Genomic DNA, 18401 nt, shown 5'->3' with positions numbered 1-18401 from the left:
TGGCATTCAAGTAAAGTTCGTTGTTCGATGGTACAAAATAAAAAGAAGAGCGATGAAGAAGTGTCCCGTGAGCAAATAATAGTAAAGAACTAGCAAGTCAACATAATACTATCGGAAAGCAGGAAGAGGAGGAGTCGGTGTGGAAAGCGCGTTAAATATGATAGCTAAAAACGGATTCGATAGAACGCAACTGGTATTTTGGTATTAAGCTTCCTTCTAGGGAGGGCGAATAGAGGAAGAAGTATTTACGATAGGCGCTCGGAACCCCCAACCGCCACTACAACCACCAGCACAGAATGGCCTAAATCTTGCGATGCTATAATCTAACGGATCGTTGACCGAAATTGCCAATTGTTGACCTGGATGCGGTGCATTTGTTCGGAATTTAGTGACTGTGCTTAGGAGCCGCCATTGTTATGCAAACGAAGAACAGCCTTGAAATAGGGAACATTTATTTAGTTAAGAAATGGGGCTGTGGAGATTACCTATTAAAAAACATCTGTATATATCACTACTTTAACTGGGAACAGTTTTGCCTCACCAAGCAAGTGCGACGAAGCTAATATCTCACATCGCATCGCTATTTTAATAGCTTTCAATTGTCGGAAAACACAGAAAGCATAAAACATTCCATTCTTTAACTGCAACAAACGACATACAGTTTTCTAAACAAACATGCATGCCATAAATTAAAACAAATATTTCATACCATCATCACCAATGATGATCGTCTGCATAGGGCGACCGAGCGACGATCGGACCACAGCCTCCATCATTGCACATATGCACCAACTCTCAGCATTCCAATTTACAACGCACACATCATTCCGATTCGTCTCACCTCGCACCCCACTCCCTTTCATCGCTGCTCTGAATCCCATCGTTCATTCAGTGAATAGCCTAATTATGTCAAACTTATCTGCTGTAAGGCATCAATCCACTTCTCTACACCACCATTGAGGCAACAGCAGTGACCAACGAAGTGTCTTAATCGCTCGTTCTAGTAAGTTGTATATTTTTTTTCCATTCACCAAACGTGATCGTCGATCTATCCAACACTTGACACCCACTTGCGCCGAGAGGTGGATGTGTGTTTAGATTTTTCATTTTTAAATTTTCGGGAGCGCCAGTAGCAACAGCCCAACTCGTAAAACTGTCAGCAGCTCCAACCACACACCACACCCATGCCAAGGGAACGCAAAGGATGATATATGAGCCGGGCTTTAGATAATTCTCAAACTCACAAACAACGAGCTGAAAGATTCTTTTCGGAGAAGATTCTCGGTTTTGTTTCGCCTTGTTTTGGATGTTCCAGCGTGTCTTCTAATTCGGAGCTGTAATTAGATTGTTGTTGCTGCCTCTTTCCTGAAGGTGTTCTCATATTTCTCACTTTGTTGTGTGATTCGCTGCAATGGGATACCCTACCCCTTAATAGGATGAAGCCGCCGGGCGCTGCGTTTTATCGCAGCCTCTCTGCGATACAATAATAATAAAAAAAAGATTTTCCTCCATTCTGGCTCGCATTTGATTGGATCGTAATTGAAAACGGAAATGTTTAATTTAGATTACTCCCGGGGTTGTTTTGTTGTTGTCGTTGTTGTTGGGAGATTCTATTCGTTTGTGCGGCTTCAGAACAGAGGAAGTGCAGGATTTTAAGAATTGGATGCTTGGTTGAACTCAAGTTGAGATTGGAAAAGTTCATGCCCGGGGTTCTTGAATTTAATAATAAGCCTCTAAAAAGCGAATCCTCCAAATTTAGCTAATAATACAAATATCCTTGATGATTTCTGAAGATCTGAAGATATGATAATTTTTTCCTCATTATATATTTCAATTCTGCCCTCACGGAGTGGAATTCATTTTATGATTATAATTACAAGGGATTTTTTTTATCAAAATTCCGATTGTATGACATTTGCTCGAAAACCATTCGCCAGAATCAATTCCCCAAAATACACCATTCACACTGCCCAGCGAACCAGAAATTTTAAAAGTAACCGAGAAAAACACGGGAATTAGACGAAATAACTGGGAAAGTAAATAAACCTTAGAGTACGAACATGGTAAAATTTCAAAATTACCCAATATAATAGAGCGAGTCCTTATCAAAAGAATGACTTGTTCTGTATCCCATATTATTGTTTTTAGGATTCAATCATGGCTCTAATGTTGGCCTATGGATCTAAGATTGGGCCCATCGCTAACAATCAGCTATTAATCAATTTTATCTAGGATTGGGACGGTACTAATGGATATTTTTGGTCACTATTGAAAATTTAGTCGATTGCTGAATTTATGTATGGGCCCAAATTAGGGGCATTTACATCGATTTCCCCTATTCCAATTTCAGGTGACCAGTTCCACGTCAAATAGCTAAAAAATAAAAGAAATTTACTCGACCTTCTCCGATTTGCATGAAACTTTGCATAATTGTTTGTTATGGTCAATCATTCACATTTTTGCAAAAAACAAAAAAAAAATCGATCATGTTGGACAAGATTTCAAAATGGCGTCTTTGACATTTTTAATAAATTGTAGCACGGAAACGACACTTTTGATCGAAATGACGTCTGAGACAAAGTTATTGAAAAAGTAAAGCCTTTCTGGGAAAAACATTAGCGGTAAATTTTTTTTTTATTTTGAGTAAAAATTCCATAAAATTGATAACATTCAAATAGGGTTAACTACCCCATTTCCGGCCTATTAAGCACAACCTGAACTTAGTCTTTCTCAATCTAGCGCAGTTTAGCACCAAACGGAATGTTATTATTTCTGATGGCTTCCAAATTTATTTACCTTTCTGTACGTACCATAAGATTGGATAGAGAGAAACCAATCGTTGATATATTGTCAAAAGTCTAATGTTCGACGGTTAGTGTTGAAATTTTCTATGGATAATTTTAATTTGTAGTCACAAATTGCAAAACATTTGTTTGAAAAGGTGCACGCCAAAATTCAAAGTACGCAACTGAACTGATAATTTATGTTTTCTGCTACCGTGATTGTCATTGGTTCACACTATTATTGCGCAATCGTTCCTAGATAGTTAACGGCTGGATCAGAAGTGTCTTGCAGTGACAATTTCAATTTTATAATGATAGTTGTGCATTCTTAATCACCAACGTAATATTTTCAGGATTTACGGCATCAATTTATTGTAGTTGAGTGGCGAATCATAACTGCACGCTTTAGGCTAGTTAGTTTGATTCGACTTGCGAATCAAGGTCCCTGGATTTCCATCGAGTTAGGGAGAATCGAGATAAGGAGAGATCCAGTAAGTGAGAGTTGACTGTAATAATTTATTTAATTCTTAGCATTCCTATCAGAAGAGAATGCTGTAAAAAAAATTATATATGGGAAATGGCTCTAATTTTGACCTATGGATCCAAAGATTGGACCCATCTATAAAAATCTCCTGTTCTTAAATTGTGTCATCTGGACAATACAAATTAATATTTTTGATTTCTAGTTTATCATTATCAAAAAAATACTTGCCCTCGAAATTAATTTATAGGTCCAAAATTAGGGACAATTAGGCTGACTTTAGGAACATTAACCCTATTAGTTTAATGCATTGTGAACAACTTGTCTTTGTTTATTTTGTATGGGCGTTTCTGTGGTGGGGAAAAAAGCGATTTCCCTATCACAGATTACAAATTTCAGTACTTTGCACAGAGAAAAAAAAACCAGACGGTACCTCTATTAACGCTTTTCGATTAGCATTGTAAGTCCCTCCTACATGGAGAAATATGCTAAAGTACGGCATGCTCGCCCCCATCAGAAAAAAATCCAGGAAATTAAAATTGAGACGTGGCACAACAAGCCGTTTCATAGCATTATGCTCCAAGTTGAAGGGACTTACAATGCTAATCTAACAGAATAAAGAGAGGTACCGTCTGATAATTGCAGTGCTTGGTATTGAAATCTGTGATAGGGAAATCAGTAATAGAAATATTGATCTAATTGCAGGGTGACCAGAATCGGGAAATAGAGAAAACCGGGAAAAGCTTGTAATTTCGATTAAAAATTTCAAGGCCCTTGGACTGGATTTTCAGGATACAGTCACTCTGATGAACTGAATATGAAGAGAATTTTAAAGAGATTTTAAAAAGAAATCTGGAGATAACAAGAATATATTTCATAGCAAAATACCAAGATATTTCACTAGAACTCCAAGTCAATAGTGTGAGTTCAGAGTAGATATCTTTAGATAGCTGTGTGGAAAATTGCATGACGATTGTAAAGAGGATTCCAGGTCCATTTCTAATGAATATTCCAAATAAGTTATGAGAAAAAATTTCAAACAGTTGTGATGACCACTCCAAGAAAATTTCAAGAGTATTGAGTTCTTTGAAAATTTTAAAGATAATTTCAAGTTAATTCGAAAGAGAGTTACAATAAAATCCAGCGAGAAATACCAAGAGGATCAAATTCCAGAGCAATTCTTAGAATAGTTTTATGAGAATTCCGAGAATAATTCCAAGGGCATATCGTGAATAATTTTAAGAGGATTTTAAGTTAATTAAGAGCAGAGTTCCAGCATAATTATGAGCAGAATTGCAAGAATTGGAAGTTCTAAGGAGGATTCACTATATAATTATGAAAGGGTTTTAAATATAATTATGAAAAAAAGCTTCAGTGATTTTTTTCAAAGCGAATCTTAGGATGAATTCCTGGATTTTTTTTAGTGTTCTGAAATGTTATAAAGAATAATGTTCAAGGGTTTCTCGGCGACTCAGAGAGAATCTCAAATTTATTTTCGTGAAACTCTGAAAATAATTCTGTGAGGGGAAATATTTCTAAGGGAACCGACCGAACTTTTTCAAGATAGTTAAAACATTGACAAATTTTGGTGACTTTGGATCCAGAAACAAACGGTTTTTTTTTCCAGAATTTTGAACATTTTCCCGGTTGTGCGATATGCATTTAAATCAAGTATACTGATTTGGTTGTTCGACTGGTTTTATGGAGATTTCGTTTTTATGGCTTTCTCAGTCTAGGGTAATTCAAACAGTTAGTTTTGCATTGCCCGACGTTTCGGCCGTTTATTGTGGCCTTTTTTAAGGGTAAAACAGACGACAAACGGTAGACTGTTTTACCCTTGAAAAAGGCCACAATAAGCGGCCGAAACGTCGACTAGACTGAGAAAGCCATAAAATTAAGTGCTAATCAACTGCCAATTTATCACACGAATTTAACTCTTTCTGTACAAATGTGTGGTCCTGAGAAGGACCGATTGTTCAATCCGAGTCAAAAGGCTCCACCTACCGTTGGAGATACTGCCGCTGCTAGTTGCTCAGGAGATTTGTTCGATCACATCGGCTCGATATCATTCGATCGACTCTCCACAAATGAGAGAGCGAGATATGTATGTATAGAAAATCGCCAGTCGGTTCAGATGATATCGGGTAGGTGCAGATTGAACTTAATGCAAAAACAGCTCGTTGAAGAGGTGAGTCTCCTTCCACCCCGCCATTGCTTGTCAAGGCGATCCACTCCGCTGCGAGGAAGTTTTTTTTTCTGAATGACGGCAGAAAGAGGGAAACATTTCACCTTTTACCGCTTTTCATTTATTAGAGTGTCGACTACATGGAAAAACCTGGAAAATCAGGGAATATCAGAGAATTCTTTTTTTTACCTGGAAAATCAGGGACGGAATTTCATTCAAAGTTCGGGAAATATTTCTTTATAACAGAAACTTATTAATAAGTATGGCTGACTTCGCTAGTTTTAAACAACTTACTGGTTGTAGTAAACAACTAACTGGTTGTAGTTTAAGGATGGTCTTTCATTCCAAATTTGAACTAGAGTTGCGAACTTGTTGTTGTTCAATGTTTGATGTTGAATTTTTGCAAGTTGAGCAAAAGTTATTCAAATAGAAGGGTATTCGATGATTTTGAGCCTATTATAAATTTAGTTCCCACTGGGTGTTGTCACATTCCAGAGTTTAATTTTCGTAGAGACGCAAGACGTTGTTAGTTGTTGCAAAATTTAAGCTGCTAATGGGAATGTGCGTCTCTTAATAGACGTTATACCTAATTGCGTCTGACAAAATTTTACCTTCGAGTAGATTGGTGCGTCTGCTCGATCGAGCTGTGTCCAACAAATATCAATCCCTTAAGCGCATTGGAGCGCCTATGTGTAAATGCAAGAATAGTTAAGAGTTAAGCTGGGTTTAGACCAGGCAAGTCATTGATCAACTCAGTTGAGAGTTGTTCAACTTTTTTAAATTCGAGTTAGTTGATCAAGTCAGTTGAATGGCATGGTTTACACGTTCAAGCAAGTTGAATTCAACTGAGACTTGCCTTGTCTAAACCCAGTTTTAAGAGAAGATGGTGATTTTTTTCTGAATACTTATAGGTCTTGTTTCATATTGTGTTCTTAACAGCTTGATTAGCTCAGAGCACTAACTAAATGGGAATTCAGGATAATGGTCTTGCTTGGGCGGATTTTTTTTGTATTGCTTCGTGCAACACTTTTATTATTGAATAATGATTCAAACATACGTAGACAAGCATTGCTTTGACAGCATAGAGCGGCTGTATTAAGTATTTTTGGTCTTCATTGTGAACCTGGCTAGCTCATCAAATTAGCTTATCAGTAAAGTTTTAGTATTGTAATGTTGCTGCTATTGCAATTTAAATGAAATTAACTTACAGAATGTTGGAGGTGAATGTCAGCCATGAACAGTTTTTGTTTTTTTGCGATTTCCCACTGGAGGAATGCACCCGTGAATTAACTTTTGGTTAAGCCTATTATCCGGAATAATTTTCTCAAAATGTGCTCAAGGCAAAACAAATATAATGGGATTAAAAACAAGTGTTTCATATGTGAAATGCAGAGTGACCAGTGAACCGGGAAGATCCCGTGAATTTACATGGCAAATCTGGAAAAATATACCTCGTCCTCTTTTTGAAAACAATGAGATTTTAAGACCCTTGGACTGGACTAGATTTTCAGGATAACTACAGTCACTTTGAATAACTATTAAGAAAATTTTAGAATTTGTCCAAAACAAATTTAAATAGATTTTAGAATCAATTCTAGAGGCAACACCAATATATTTCAGAGAATATTTTCTAGATAGGTTTAGGAAAACCTCTTAGAGTGTTTTTACTAAAACTCTCAACAATTCAAAAATAATTCTGCCAAGATCATAAGGAAAGTCCGAGTATAATTCCAAGTGCATTTCGAATGGAATTTCTAGAGAATGTTAATGATAATTTCATACAATTTCTAGAAAAAAATTATAGGAGAACTTCAAAGACAATTATGAGCATGGAAATTCTACGGAAAGTTTCATGCAAATTTAAAAGGTTAATTCTTAGTGTTTTACGGAGAATTTCCAGACTAGTATAAAAAAAAATCAAGGGATTTCCAGATAGAATTTCAAGTTTATTTTAGAAGAATTCTGGAAAGATCTCTGTGACAGGAAATTAATCTAAAGGAAAAGCATGAGAACAATAAATATAGGCCTGTAAAGTTTTGAGAGAAATTTTCATACACCAATTTGTGAAGACTTCAAACCCGTTGCAGAACCAAATTCAAGGTCCAGCAAAGGTGCTGTTGTCTTGGAAATAACCTATTTAACCTTCGGTTCAATCGCATTCAGTTTTATGCCTAATTAAAATAGGGTCCACTACCCCATTTCCGGCCTATTAAGCACAGCCCGCACTTAGTCTTTCTTAATCTAGTGCAGTTTAGCACCAAACGGAATGTTATTATTACTGATGGCTTCAAAATCTATTTACCTTTCCGTATGTTCCGTAAGATTTGATAAAGAGAAACCAATCGTTGAGATATTGGCAAAAGTCTAACACTACTAGTCGGCCTACGGATTCTAAACTCGGCCTAACTCATTGAAACTCCATTGAAACGCCAATGAATTCACTTCGGCCTATCGGATGAAGATATAAATTGATTCGGTCGGTGCGCTTCTTTTGTTTTCGGGAATAATTGACTACGTTCTGTAGCTTATTAACTTAAGTATCGTACCAATTGCATAATTGACTTGTTAACTCTGAAATCATGGATTTATTTGAAGTTTTCTGCTCGATAGGCCCAAAATGAGCTATTGAGCCGAAGTAGTTCTCTACCCTACCTAAACCGCGAAAACTTCCAAAATTCCGGGAGGAAACGAAAAAAATTCTAAAAGAGATTTGTTGCTCACCAGAAGTCGATCTTAATGAATGTATGCCCCCAGGGTATAATGCGGATCCTTTCCAGTGTTGGCTAAACGAGATTTCTAACGCTTTATTTTAATTTGAATTTGTACTGGACCACTCTTCATGGGTTAGAGGTCCGTGTGGTATTTCATGAAAAAATTTCCATAAAGCACTGAGAAATGTTATATTGCCAAAAACGAGTAGGCACCGCACCCGGATTTTTTTTGAAAATTACTGGAAAATCAGGGAATATCAGGGAATTTTGTTTTCTTCGTTGAGTCGACCCCCTAATTTATAGTTCTACAGGTTCATGCAGAACGATGCGCAAGCAAATGGTACTCGAGTATGACAACTGGGTTAGGAAAACGTTTAGTTCATGAATACAGCGATTATAATAATTTACACTTTTTATTTGTTTATTGTTCAAAATTTTCTTAATTGAAAATTGTAAATGTAGTAACAGATTTGTACAGTTATTTCCTTTCGATTGGTGTGTTTGGATTCAAATTTCAGCTATAAATGTCAAAGTTAAAAGTGTTCAAACCCTAACACCTTTTCATGACGGTCACAATTTTAGATTTTCGGTTGACAACCTGCATCTTCCCGTAGTCTACGTCAAAAAATTTGCATTTTTCTAACCTTAGACGCCATTAAGGTGACTAAAACATGATCATCTCCCTCGCCATAAAACCACTTATTCTCTATGTAATCCTACGGCTTTGTTCAAAATTGGAGCCAAATCGGTCAACCCATTTGGGCAATTTTTTACGAGTTGAAATTTGAAAGGTATAAAAATACATAATTTTCAAAATTTTGCCACTAGGTGGCGTTGCTAACGTCCCAAACATAACCACACCCAACACCAGAAAATTATATGCTCAACAACTTTGTCGAACACCGGAAGACGATCCAAGTTGATCCTAAAAAGTTATTAGCAGTTTATTGAATCGATGTCTGACTGATTTTTATGTTTTTTATGTCAGTCATTGCTTCAGTAACTTTTCGGGATCAATTTGTGGCTTCTATCAATCTTTTCCATAAAATTTAAATGTGAAATTTCCAAAGGATGATTTTTTTTTAATTTGTTCTTTTAAATGTTCAATTTTTCTTGACCGTCCTCGTGAATGACCCCATTCTCTTGCAGTCAAGAACATCATCATCACTCTCCAATGTGCATTGCCTCGATATCACCCCCACAGTCTCAGCTTAAAACTCCGTTGATTGTGTGCCCTAGAATAATTCATGACTCTCGATAACGACAATGCGATCGTAAAAATTCTGCACCCCACAATGAGAAATCCCACTCGGCGCTCCCATCGTATTTACAATCTGCCCGGGCACACGGTGTATATATAATCAATCGTTAAAGCTAATTAGCACCTTAAAAGCATCACCAAAAGACCCCCAAAAAGTTACGCCATTACACTGGAGTCGCTTTTTACGCGGTTTTTTTTTACACGGTTTTTTTTTACGCGGTTTTTTTTTACGCGGATTTCGGAATTTACGCGGTTTTTTTTTACGCGGATTCCGGAATTTACGCGGTTTTTTTTTACGCGGATTTTGGTTTTTTTTTACGCGGATTTTTGAATTTACGCGGTATATCGCTTTTTACGCGGTTTTTTCTTACACGGTCTTTTTTTTACTCGGTTTTTTTTTACGCGGATTTCGGAATTTACGCGGTTTTTTTTTACGCGGATTCCGGAATTTACGCGGTTTTTTTTACGCGGTTTTTTTTTACGCGGGACGTATCACCCGCGTAAAAAGCGACTCCAGTGTATTATTAATTCCGCAGTTCCGCAATAATCCGTCACTTCTTCCCGGTCGGTCGAGTCATCGGAGTTGTCAAGATCGCGCGAGGGGGCCGAACCATCATTCACTTTTTCCGTCACCCACCGCGACGCTGCGTCCGGAGCTTGATCCAAAAGTAACAGTTTTTTTGTTGTTGGCTGTTGTTGTTGTTCGTTCCATCTCAACAGTAGGAAGACGTTTAAACGAAAGTTGCTGGAGTCGACCCCCCCAAAAAAAAAAAATACAGAATGTGATGCAATCGTCATCGTCGTCGTCGTCGTCGTCGTCGACGCCGCCAAACCAGAAAGAAATAAACTCCGTGTGAAAATGCGATTAGAATCAGCTTTGAGCGCGCAGAAATGCGTAGATTAGTTAATTGTTGGCGTCCCCGAAGCGAAGAATAAACCTACTCCCGCATTTTTTTCGGGGACAACGACAATGGGATAATAATTTCATGTGACTGGGTTCAGCGCTTAGTCGTGTGACTTTTTGCGCAACTTCCTTTCTTCTTTTCCGCTTTTTTTTTATTTGGTGTAGGTTGTGAGCTTCTCGCAGTGTCCTAATTGAGTTTATGGTTCCTTAAGTCTGATAATCTCCTTCTACTGTTTTGTTTACGAACTCAGTGGTATTTGCAACTAACGTGTTTTTTTTCTACTTTTTCTTACAGGTATGTTCAGAAATATTTTGTCAGTCATAGTTGTAAGTATTCTACATCACATTGCATATACATTTGTAGTTGACTGATGGCACGAGGTTTAACGATAACTTGTACAGGTAGCTAGTATTTTTCCAAAATGGACCCAAATTGTACGCAAAACGGTCCACGGACGGGTGGACAGGTTAAAATGTACGGCCCTTTCCCAAGCTAATTGAGTCATGCTCTGTTAACGGCTCTTCCGTGATCGCAACCTCATGCTCTAAACCGCACGCGCACCCATACACACATACACTTGTGGAAAGAAATGTAAACACCGTAGGGAAACATATTTCCCCGACTATTATGCAGTACTAAATCACACAATAGACAACTGCTGCAAGCTGCAGCACGCACATAATTGTGAAGCGAGTAGGGTGAACACTTCCTAGTTAGTTGACACACTTTTGTTTGATTCTACTCTACCATACCATACCGTACGGCACCAGACGGGTATAATAAGCAAAACAAAACGGTACCATCTATTAGACCAATGCTGACTTACACCGTCCGCCCGTCCGTCCATCCGTCCGTCATCACGACGCCCAGACATCAACATAAATCAGACTGATATATTGGGCATTGGTATTAATCGAATAATGCACTGCAGTATCCGTTAAGCTTCTGGTGCTAATTAGAACTCCAAATATGACGGAGCAGTGATGGCAGATCTGCGGAAAATTCTGCGGAATTGATCAATTTCCAAAGATGCCTATTAGGGAAACCCCCGGAATTGGATTTATTTTTTTCAGGAATATAAGAAATTGTGGTTTTTACGAACTTCTTGATTAAATCCATTACACATAAATAAAAATGAAATGGTGCTCGTATGTTACGCTATAACTCGAGAAAGGATTGACGGATTTGCAAGATTTTTCTTTTATTTTGTTCGTCTTGGGCCCCGACGGGTTCATATCAAACGACTAGGCAGTACGTCGTTTGCCGGGGCTAGTTGTGAACATTTAGAACATACTATAATCCAGAAGCTTTTATCGAAATTTTGAATGCTTTTCAAGATTGTCTATAGAAAATATTCTTGCCTTAGGTCACAACATCGGGCAACACTGCGCGGTGATGACCTCCGATTAAAACGGTACTGGCCACAGCAGAACCGATGCCAATAAAAATGCCCACATCAGCGCCGTACTGTTGTTCTTGGTCAATACCGGCTCGGCACGTCGTCGGAACAATTAAAAGCCTTCACACGGGGTCCGTCAATACCGGTGGGCAGCAGCATCACACTTGGCTAGGTAGGCGCGTCAGGGTTAACCGCACACCAATATCAGGTTACACAAGTTCGACACTCACTCGTGTGCAGGAGGCATTCATATTTTCTACGTACGATTCGAGTGCACCGTAAAGCATATTAATATGTATTACTCTTTTCATTGAGAGGGTACAGTCAAATTTTTAGTAGCTGCTTGGTATCTCCCTCTCGGGCTCGGGATTCCGTTAGCATTCAGGTGAGGTAGTCAGTGATGATTCATCATCGGCTCTCTGTACCAAGTGGTCTTGATGGGGGATTATGAGTGTGTCATAATAATCATGGCATTGGAGCGTCATGACGATGCGTAAATAAGCAGAGGAATCACCTGCTCAGTTAGACCCAAATGGGTAGACTTTGTCAGAATTAAAGATTTTCAATTATCGCGCGTAGATGGGCGGCATGACCTAGTGTAGGAGCGAGCGCCCTGAGAAGCCCCACTAGGAAACTGGTTGTTTGGTTGGTAATGAAACGCGTGAAGCAAATCCGGTTGCACAAATCCTACTACGACCACGTATTAGCTCTTTAGTCGCGGCTTTTAGTCATACTACTAAGTCGTGATCGTGAATTTAAAGTTGTGCAAAAAAAAACACAAGATTCCTCATGAGAGCTGTGGTGCCTACCCATAGCGTGCGAGCATGAGTAAACACTTTAAGAGCACCCCAGCCAGTGAGAAACCCAAACACAAATCGATAAATAGGTTAACGAGCGCTGAGCACACTGAAGCCTCTCGCCAGCCCGACGCTACGCGACGCGACGCTGACTAATCTTTATCCGACAGTTTATGGCGTAGTATAGTAAATATCACGACATTTACCGGGTTTCACCAATACCTCAGTTGGGTCCATGCGAAATGGTCTTTGTTTTGTAGCCCGATCTGCAACAGTTTCTTTTGTCGATATTCCTTACTACCAAGCAAAGAAGAAACGGCTATTAAACGTCATTCGATTGGCACAAAAGGAATCACTCGTCAGAACCTGTCCAGGAGGCAGGGTCGGCAGCTGCAATCGGAGTTTCGATATCTTGCAACAAACCAACCAACTGCGGCGCAAGGAAACCTTTAAGAATCGTGTAGCGGTACTTTCCGGCTCGGATCTCAAACCTCAGGAAATGTGGTTTCATGCTTTCGCTTCGTTTTATGGGCCGTTACGACAACCACAAATGGGAAGGAAGACTATATGGCGTAGCAGCGTAGAACAAGGAAACGGTCGTAATTACCCCCGAAGAACAAGCTCTTTAAAGGGACGACAAAAGCCATCATCTTCGAAAGACGCCGTCGTCAGTTCAATTTTGATGTAGTCGAACAAGTTTCGCGAAAACAACTTGCAATCTTGCCAGGATCGAAACCGTACACACACAACACCCATGAACGGGACGCGGGATGACGGGGAGAGACCACTTTCTAAATTGGAAAACGTCACTTAACAGCTCCTCAACGGATAACTACGTGGTGTGGAGAAAGAGGCGGAACGAAAACCGGGACAGGTTTTTTCTTTCTTTTTGGCGATTTTTATGATCGGTTCGTGGCGAGTGCTTGATACTTTCCATATGCGAGTGGTGAACGAAAATATTGTGTTGTAGACTGCGGCGGATCGTTTTTTTCGACGGTCAATGGACTGTTTGGCTTGCACTTCTTTCGCGCCGGTTTGTTTTGACGATCGATGGTCGGTTGGTTTGTTTTAAATGTTGCAAAATCAAGTTCAATGGCGCACGTGATTTGCCAATTTTCTGAAAAGGGTGAAATTCCAGAGTTTTGAAGGTCTCGAACTGGGTGATCTTGAGCCTTTGCACATGTTTTTTTTCTTAATTTTTGGTGTTTAGTAATAATGAAAGATTTAATTGCATATAATCTGTCCCATAGTTACAATGACTACGTGGTTTTATTAAAATCACAATAAGATATTGAAATTTGTATCTGAAAACACATAACTTTCGTTTTTGAATCTTTCAGAACTTTGGCAACTCTACCAAGAGAATATGTGGTGTCTTATTTCGGATTTCCACAAATAGTGGATTTATTTAAATAATATAGTCACTTTCATATTTTTGGGTCATTCGTAACTAGTCGGGATGAGAATTGACCTCTTAGGCTTAGGCGTGCGAGGTATGAATGTTATCCACTATGCCGGGGCCGTTCAAACAAATAGTGGATGGAATACACGTATCTTCAAAAGATTAGCAATACTATCGGAATTAAAAGAAAATTACTGAACCCAGTCCAAAAGCTCTTCAAGAGGTTTGTGATAATTGGAGAAATCCAGTTTTCTTATTTTAGTTTTGAAAATTGCATCAAACCAAGATTATTCATTTACATCTCGCCCATATTTTAGTCTATTTTAGTCAGGGCTGTGGAGTCGAATCTATATCGCCCGACTCCGACTTCGACTCCTCAAATACATGGAATAAGAATGTGTTTCAATGGAATCCAGTTGATTAAATGTTTAAACAAAAATAGCTTTAGTACATTTAAGCTACAATTTTCCATACTAAATGGCAATGACATTTATTGACATTTTAGATTTTTGCAAAACGATCCTTGCTCACAGATTCAAATATTTGCTGAATTTTCAATATTGTAATTGTACATTGAAATATATTAATTGAACATCAATTTTGTGATCCATCCTTCGAATTTTAGAGAAAACATTTGAGTAAAAAAAGTTCCAAGGCTAATAAATTAATTTAAACTATTTTTAATTAGTAATTAATTTGTTCAGGAATGTCATAAGAAGGCATTAAACAAAGTTATCAAATATGGGTCTTTCCAGCTCAAGAATTTAAAAAAGTTGTGGTCGATGTCACCGATTTGAGCCAAACTTGGGCAAAACGCTTATTTTGGCATTCAGAACAAACGCCTTTTTTTATTTTGCTGTAAAATGCCTCGATTCTTCTGGGCTACAACTCTGGATTTTCGAGATCTTTAAAAATTTAAATTTTCAGAAGAGATTACTCCACAACAAAATAAGCTATTCGTGATCTTAGAACGTCAATTTGAAGGTTTTTTTTATGGTGATTCAGAAAGGTGTACTCACATTTTGTTTTTGTTATAGTAACTACAGTAAACAGGCTGATTACCGGCAGGTATAAAAATTGTCAAAAAATTGGTTAGTTATGATTTCACATAAAGAGAATCCTGCCCAGAACATGTGAAAAATAACATTAAAATATTATTGTGTCATCGGCGTGAAGGAATTCAATACAAAATGAAAAAAATATTAAATAGCATTGATTTTCGATCAGAAAATCTCAAAACAACCCTCACTCATCTGGTCATATTTCAAAACTATTTGTCCAAATAATTTGCCCGTAAAAACACATCAAGTAGAAGAGTTTTGCAAAGTGTGGTGAAAATTTGAGCTCAAAATATTAAGAAATAAAAAATCCCGCCCATTGTGAAAATCGGCCATTTTTTGACAATTTGGATGCCTGCCGGTAATCAGCCTGTTTACTGTAGTGACTATAACAAAAACAAATGTGAGTACACCTATAAGAATCTACATTAAAAAACCTTCAAATTGACGTTCTAATATCACGAATAGCTTCCCTGAAAGTTGTTTTTTTTTTAATATCGAAAATCCAGGGTTGTATTCGAGAGGGATCTAGGCACTTCAGAGCAAAATAAAAAAAGGCGTTTGTTCAGAATGTCAATATAAGCATTTTGGCCAAGTTTGGCTCAAATCGGTGACATCAACCACAGGTCGATGCTGGTTGAGCTGGAATGACCCATATGTAATGCTTTTAAAGTTTTTTGATTGTCACAAAACTGTTTGTTGACTGATCACAAAATAACGCCAATAAAAATGATATTTTTTTTTTTAATATATCTATTACAAAAAAAAAATCGAATAATGAATTATATTGAACCGCATAAAAAAATGAGCTTCGAACGTGATTCCAGAGCATTAAATGAAAAATGGCTTAAATTGCATGATAACATTTGTAATTTGCCTCATTTTCCAATGAAATGGTCAAAATTTGTATAAGAACTTGGCTCGACTTGAAGTTCTTTTCACAACTCTCATAGAATTATTCTAATAATTACCTAGGAATTGAAATCAGATCTTCCTTTCTTCTCCTCAGAAATTCCTTAGGATATTATCTCAGAATTATCATCGAATCCTGGTCAGGATTTTCTTAAGATAATTACCAGATTTTTTAGTTATTCTTCTCAGCATTTCTCTTGAATTATCTAATCTAATCTGACACCAACACAGCCAGTTCTTGAAAGCATCCTGGAAAATGATATATATAACCTACATCATTTTTCTTGTCTATTTTATATATGTTTCACATCGAAGATGCGTCATACATATCAGAACGGTCAGGCCTACTGTGCAGCATTTAAGGGGCAAGATGATTCAGAAAACATCGGGCCTCTTTAAATCGGAGATTTAAACATGATGCTTCAGAATCCAATAAGTGGATGAAACGTGGACATCTCGTACCGTACGTTCCGATTTTGGTAATTATATGATTGGTTGGTCGTTGGAAACATCAAAGCTAGAAAGGTTAAGTAATGCTCCATTTTCTTCTGACGTTTGGGGCATGAGCACTAACTCTTGTACTAGCCTTTTATGACTTATGGCCATAGCGCCATTACTCGCTTTCTAAAAAGAGAAGAGGGAAAGGAAAAGGAGAAGGACAAAGGGAAAAGGATTATGCGAAATCTATGAACAATGTGATCCTTTGATTACTGAAAAATCCTGATCCCCTAGTTTGAAGTTGGCACGACTAGGGTTCGGTGGTAGATCTTATACCAGTAACGCACCACAAAAAGGTGATCTCCCAACGTTACTGGTTTGAAAAGATAAAAATTTACAAAATGGAACGAACTCACCAAGTTTAGCCATTTGAACCTGAAGGCTGCCTGACATGTGTTGATGTAGAAGTCCAAATTGTAGACGAAGCTTGACAAAGATCAACATCAACTAGTCCGGTTTATGGTAGTTGCGCGGAATGTCTTCCTTCGATTTGAGATAAACAAATGTTTGGATGTATGTAGTCGATTTTTGACGTGCATTGGCAAGCTTTTCCGTGGCCAATAGTCAGGTTCAACGCTGCGACTCAACGAATTATGGAACTAATGATGGGACGCCTCGTGGAGGTTCAACTTAGCTTCGGAACAGCTTCTCAGTGGCAAATAATAGGGATCTAGAATGAGGAACTAGAAATTGTCTCTTGGGTCTGGTTGTAGCCAGATTAGCAATCGATTATAGATTTAGAAAAAAACTCCCCGGAAAAAAACAAACGTCAGGTTTGAACACACGCACAGCATCTTACCAGATTGTTTATTTATTCTCTCAGCATTTCTCTTGAATTAACACTTTAATTCCTTTTAAATTCTCCTGAAAATACGTAGTTGTAGAGCCCTGAATTTTTCCCTGGACCAATCAGGGATCTTGTATTTTTTTCAATATTCCGAATTTGAGTATTCTTCTCAAATAAGTAGTTGTAGAGCCCTGATTTTTTTCCTAGACTTACCTACTATCTCATTTGTATCAAGTTAAAAATTTCTAAACTGATTTCTTAAGTCAATCTGTCACTCTCTACAATTCGGTTTAATGACTAATTCAGCTCAATGGCGTTCTGTGTAGTGACTATACAAATATTCCATGACTCAGTTGCTCAGTAAGTTGTGGGGATTTGCAAACATAAGAGGTCTTAAACTTAGAAAAGCAATGCAAATTGATTTTTATAAGCATATTGTTCACAGAGGACAGTGCAATGCAAAACACGTCTGGTACCTCTATATATGCATTTAGATTAATATTCGAAGTCCCTCATTTTTTACAAATTCTGCACAAAATAGCTCACCCCTCACAGAATTTTCCACCGACTTTTATGAATGGGGCGGGGCAGAAAGTATCTTCTGTGCAGAATATGTAAAAAAGAAGGGACTACGAATGTTAATCTAGATGCATATATAGAGGTACCAGACATGTTTTGTAGTGTCAGGTACTCTATTTTGTAATCTGTGAAAGGGAAATCACAAACCGAGTGTCATCAAAATACATGGCATGTTGAGAGATTTAGGTCGTGAGAACAAATTCTCTCTCTCAAATTCGAATTTTTTGGTTCTCTGGGACTGGTACTAAAGCAGGTAACACTGTATGGGGAAGAATCAGTTTTTATTAAATTGTAGCTTGTTTAACAATAATATACGGGAAAAAACTGACCGACAAGTCCCTGACTAATGTATTTAGGTTGTCGTACACTTTTTTTGACCTAAATATGCACCGAAAGTGAATTATTCCCACTTTTCTCAATTTCTATATGGGGATTTTTATCACTTTCTACCAACGGAACAGCGCCATCTCTGTGGAAAATGGCCAGACGATATGATTAATTCAGACGGCGGTCAGAATAACATTATGTTTGGAGAAGAACAGGATCAGACTCAAATTTTGGTAAGATCCATCAATTTAATAAAAATACATTTATTCTAGTACATAACCTAAAATGCATTTATAAATGCAACAATATTCAACAA

At 37.8% G+C, this 18401-nt stretch overlaps 1 protein-coding gene across 3 annotated transcripts in view; it reads left to right on the top strand.

The window, feature by feature from the left end:
* The window catches only part of LOC135705682 (signal-induced proliferation-associated 1-like protein 1), a 218445-nt gene that overhangs the window by 97206 nt on the left and 102838 nt on the right, over positions 1–18401 (top strand). Inside the window, exon 2 of one of the 3 annotated variants that reach the window (XM_065227464.1) lies at positions 10621–10652. The exons of the other annotated variants lie outside the window; for them this stretch is intronic. Within the exon in view, the coding sequence (XP_065083536.1) occupies positions 10623–10652 (30 nt within the window). The 5' untranslated portion in view covers positions 10621–10622. The remainder of the gene's footprint in view (positions 1–10620; positions 10653–18401) is intronic. 3 annotated transcript variants of the gene reach the window in all.

The sequence above is a fragment of the Ochlerotatus camptorhynchus genome, unplaced genomic scaffold (genome assembly GCF_037179485.1).
Source record: "Ochlerotatus camptorhynchus isolate MF236.1 unplaced genomic scaffold, CSIRO-AGI_Acam_v1.1 ptg000274l, whole genome shotgun sequence".
Taxonomy (NCBI): domain Eukaryota; kingdom Metazoa; phylum Arthropoda; class Insecta; order Diptera; family Culicidae; genus Ochlerotatus; species Ochlerotatus camptorhynchus.
Note: the sequence above shows the minus strand (reverse complement) of the source record. Positions and strands in the feature narration are given on the sequence as shown.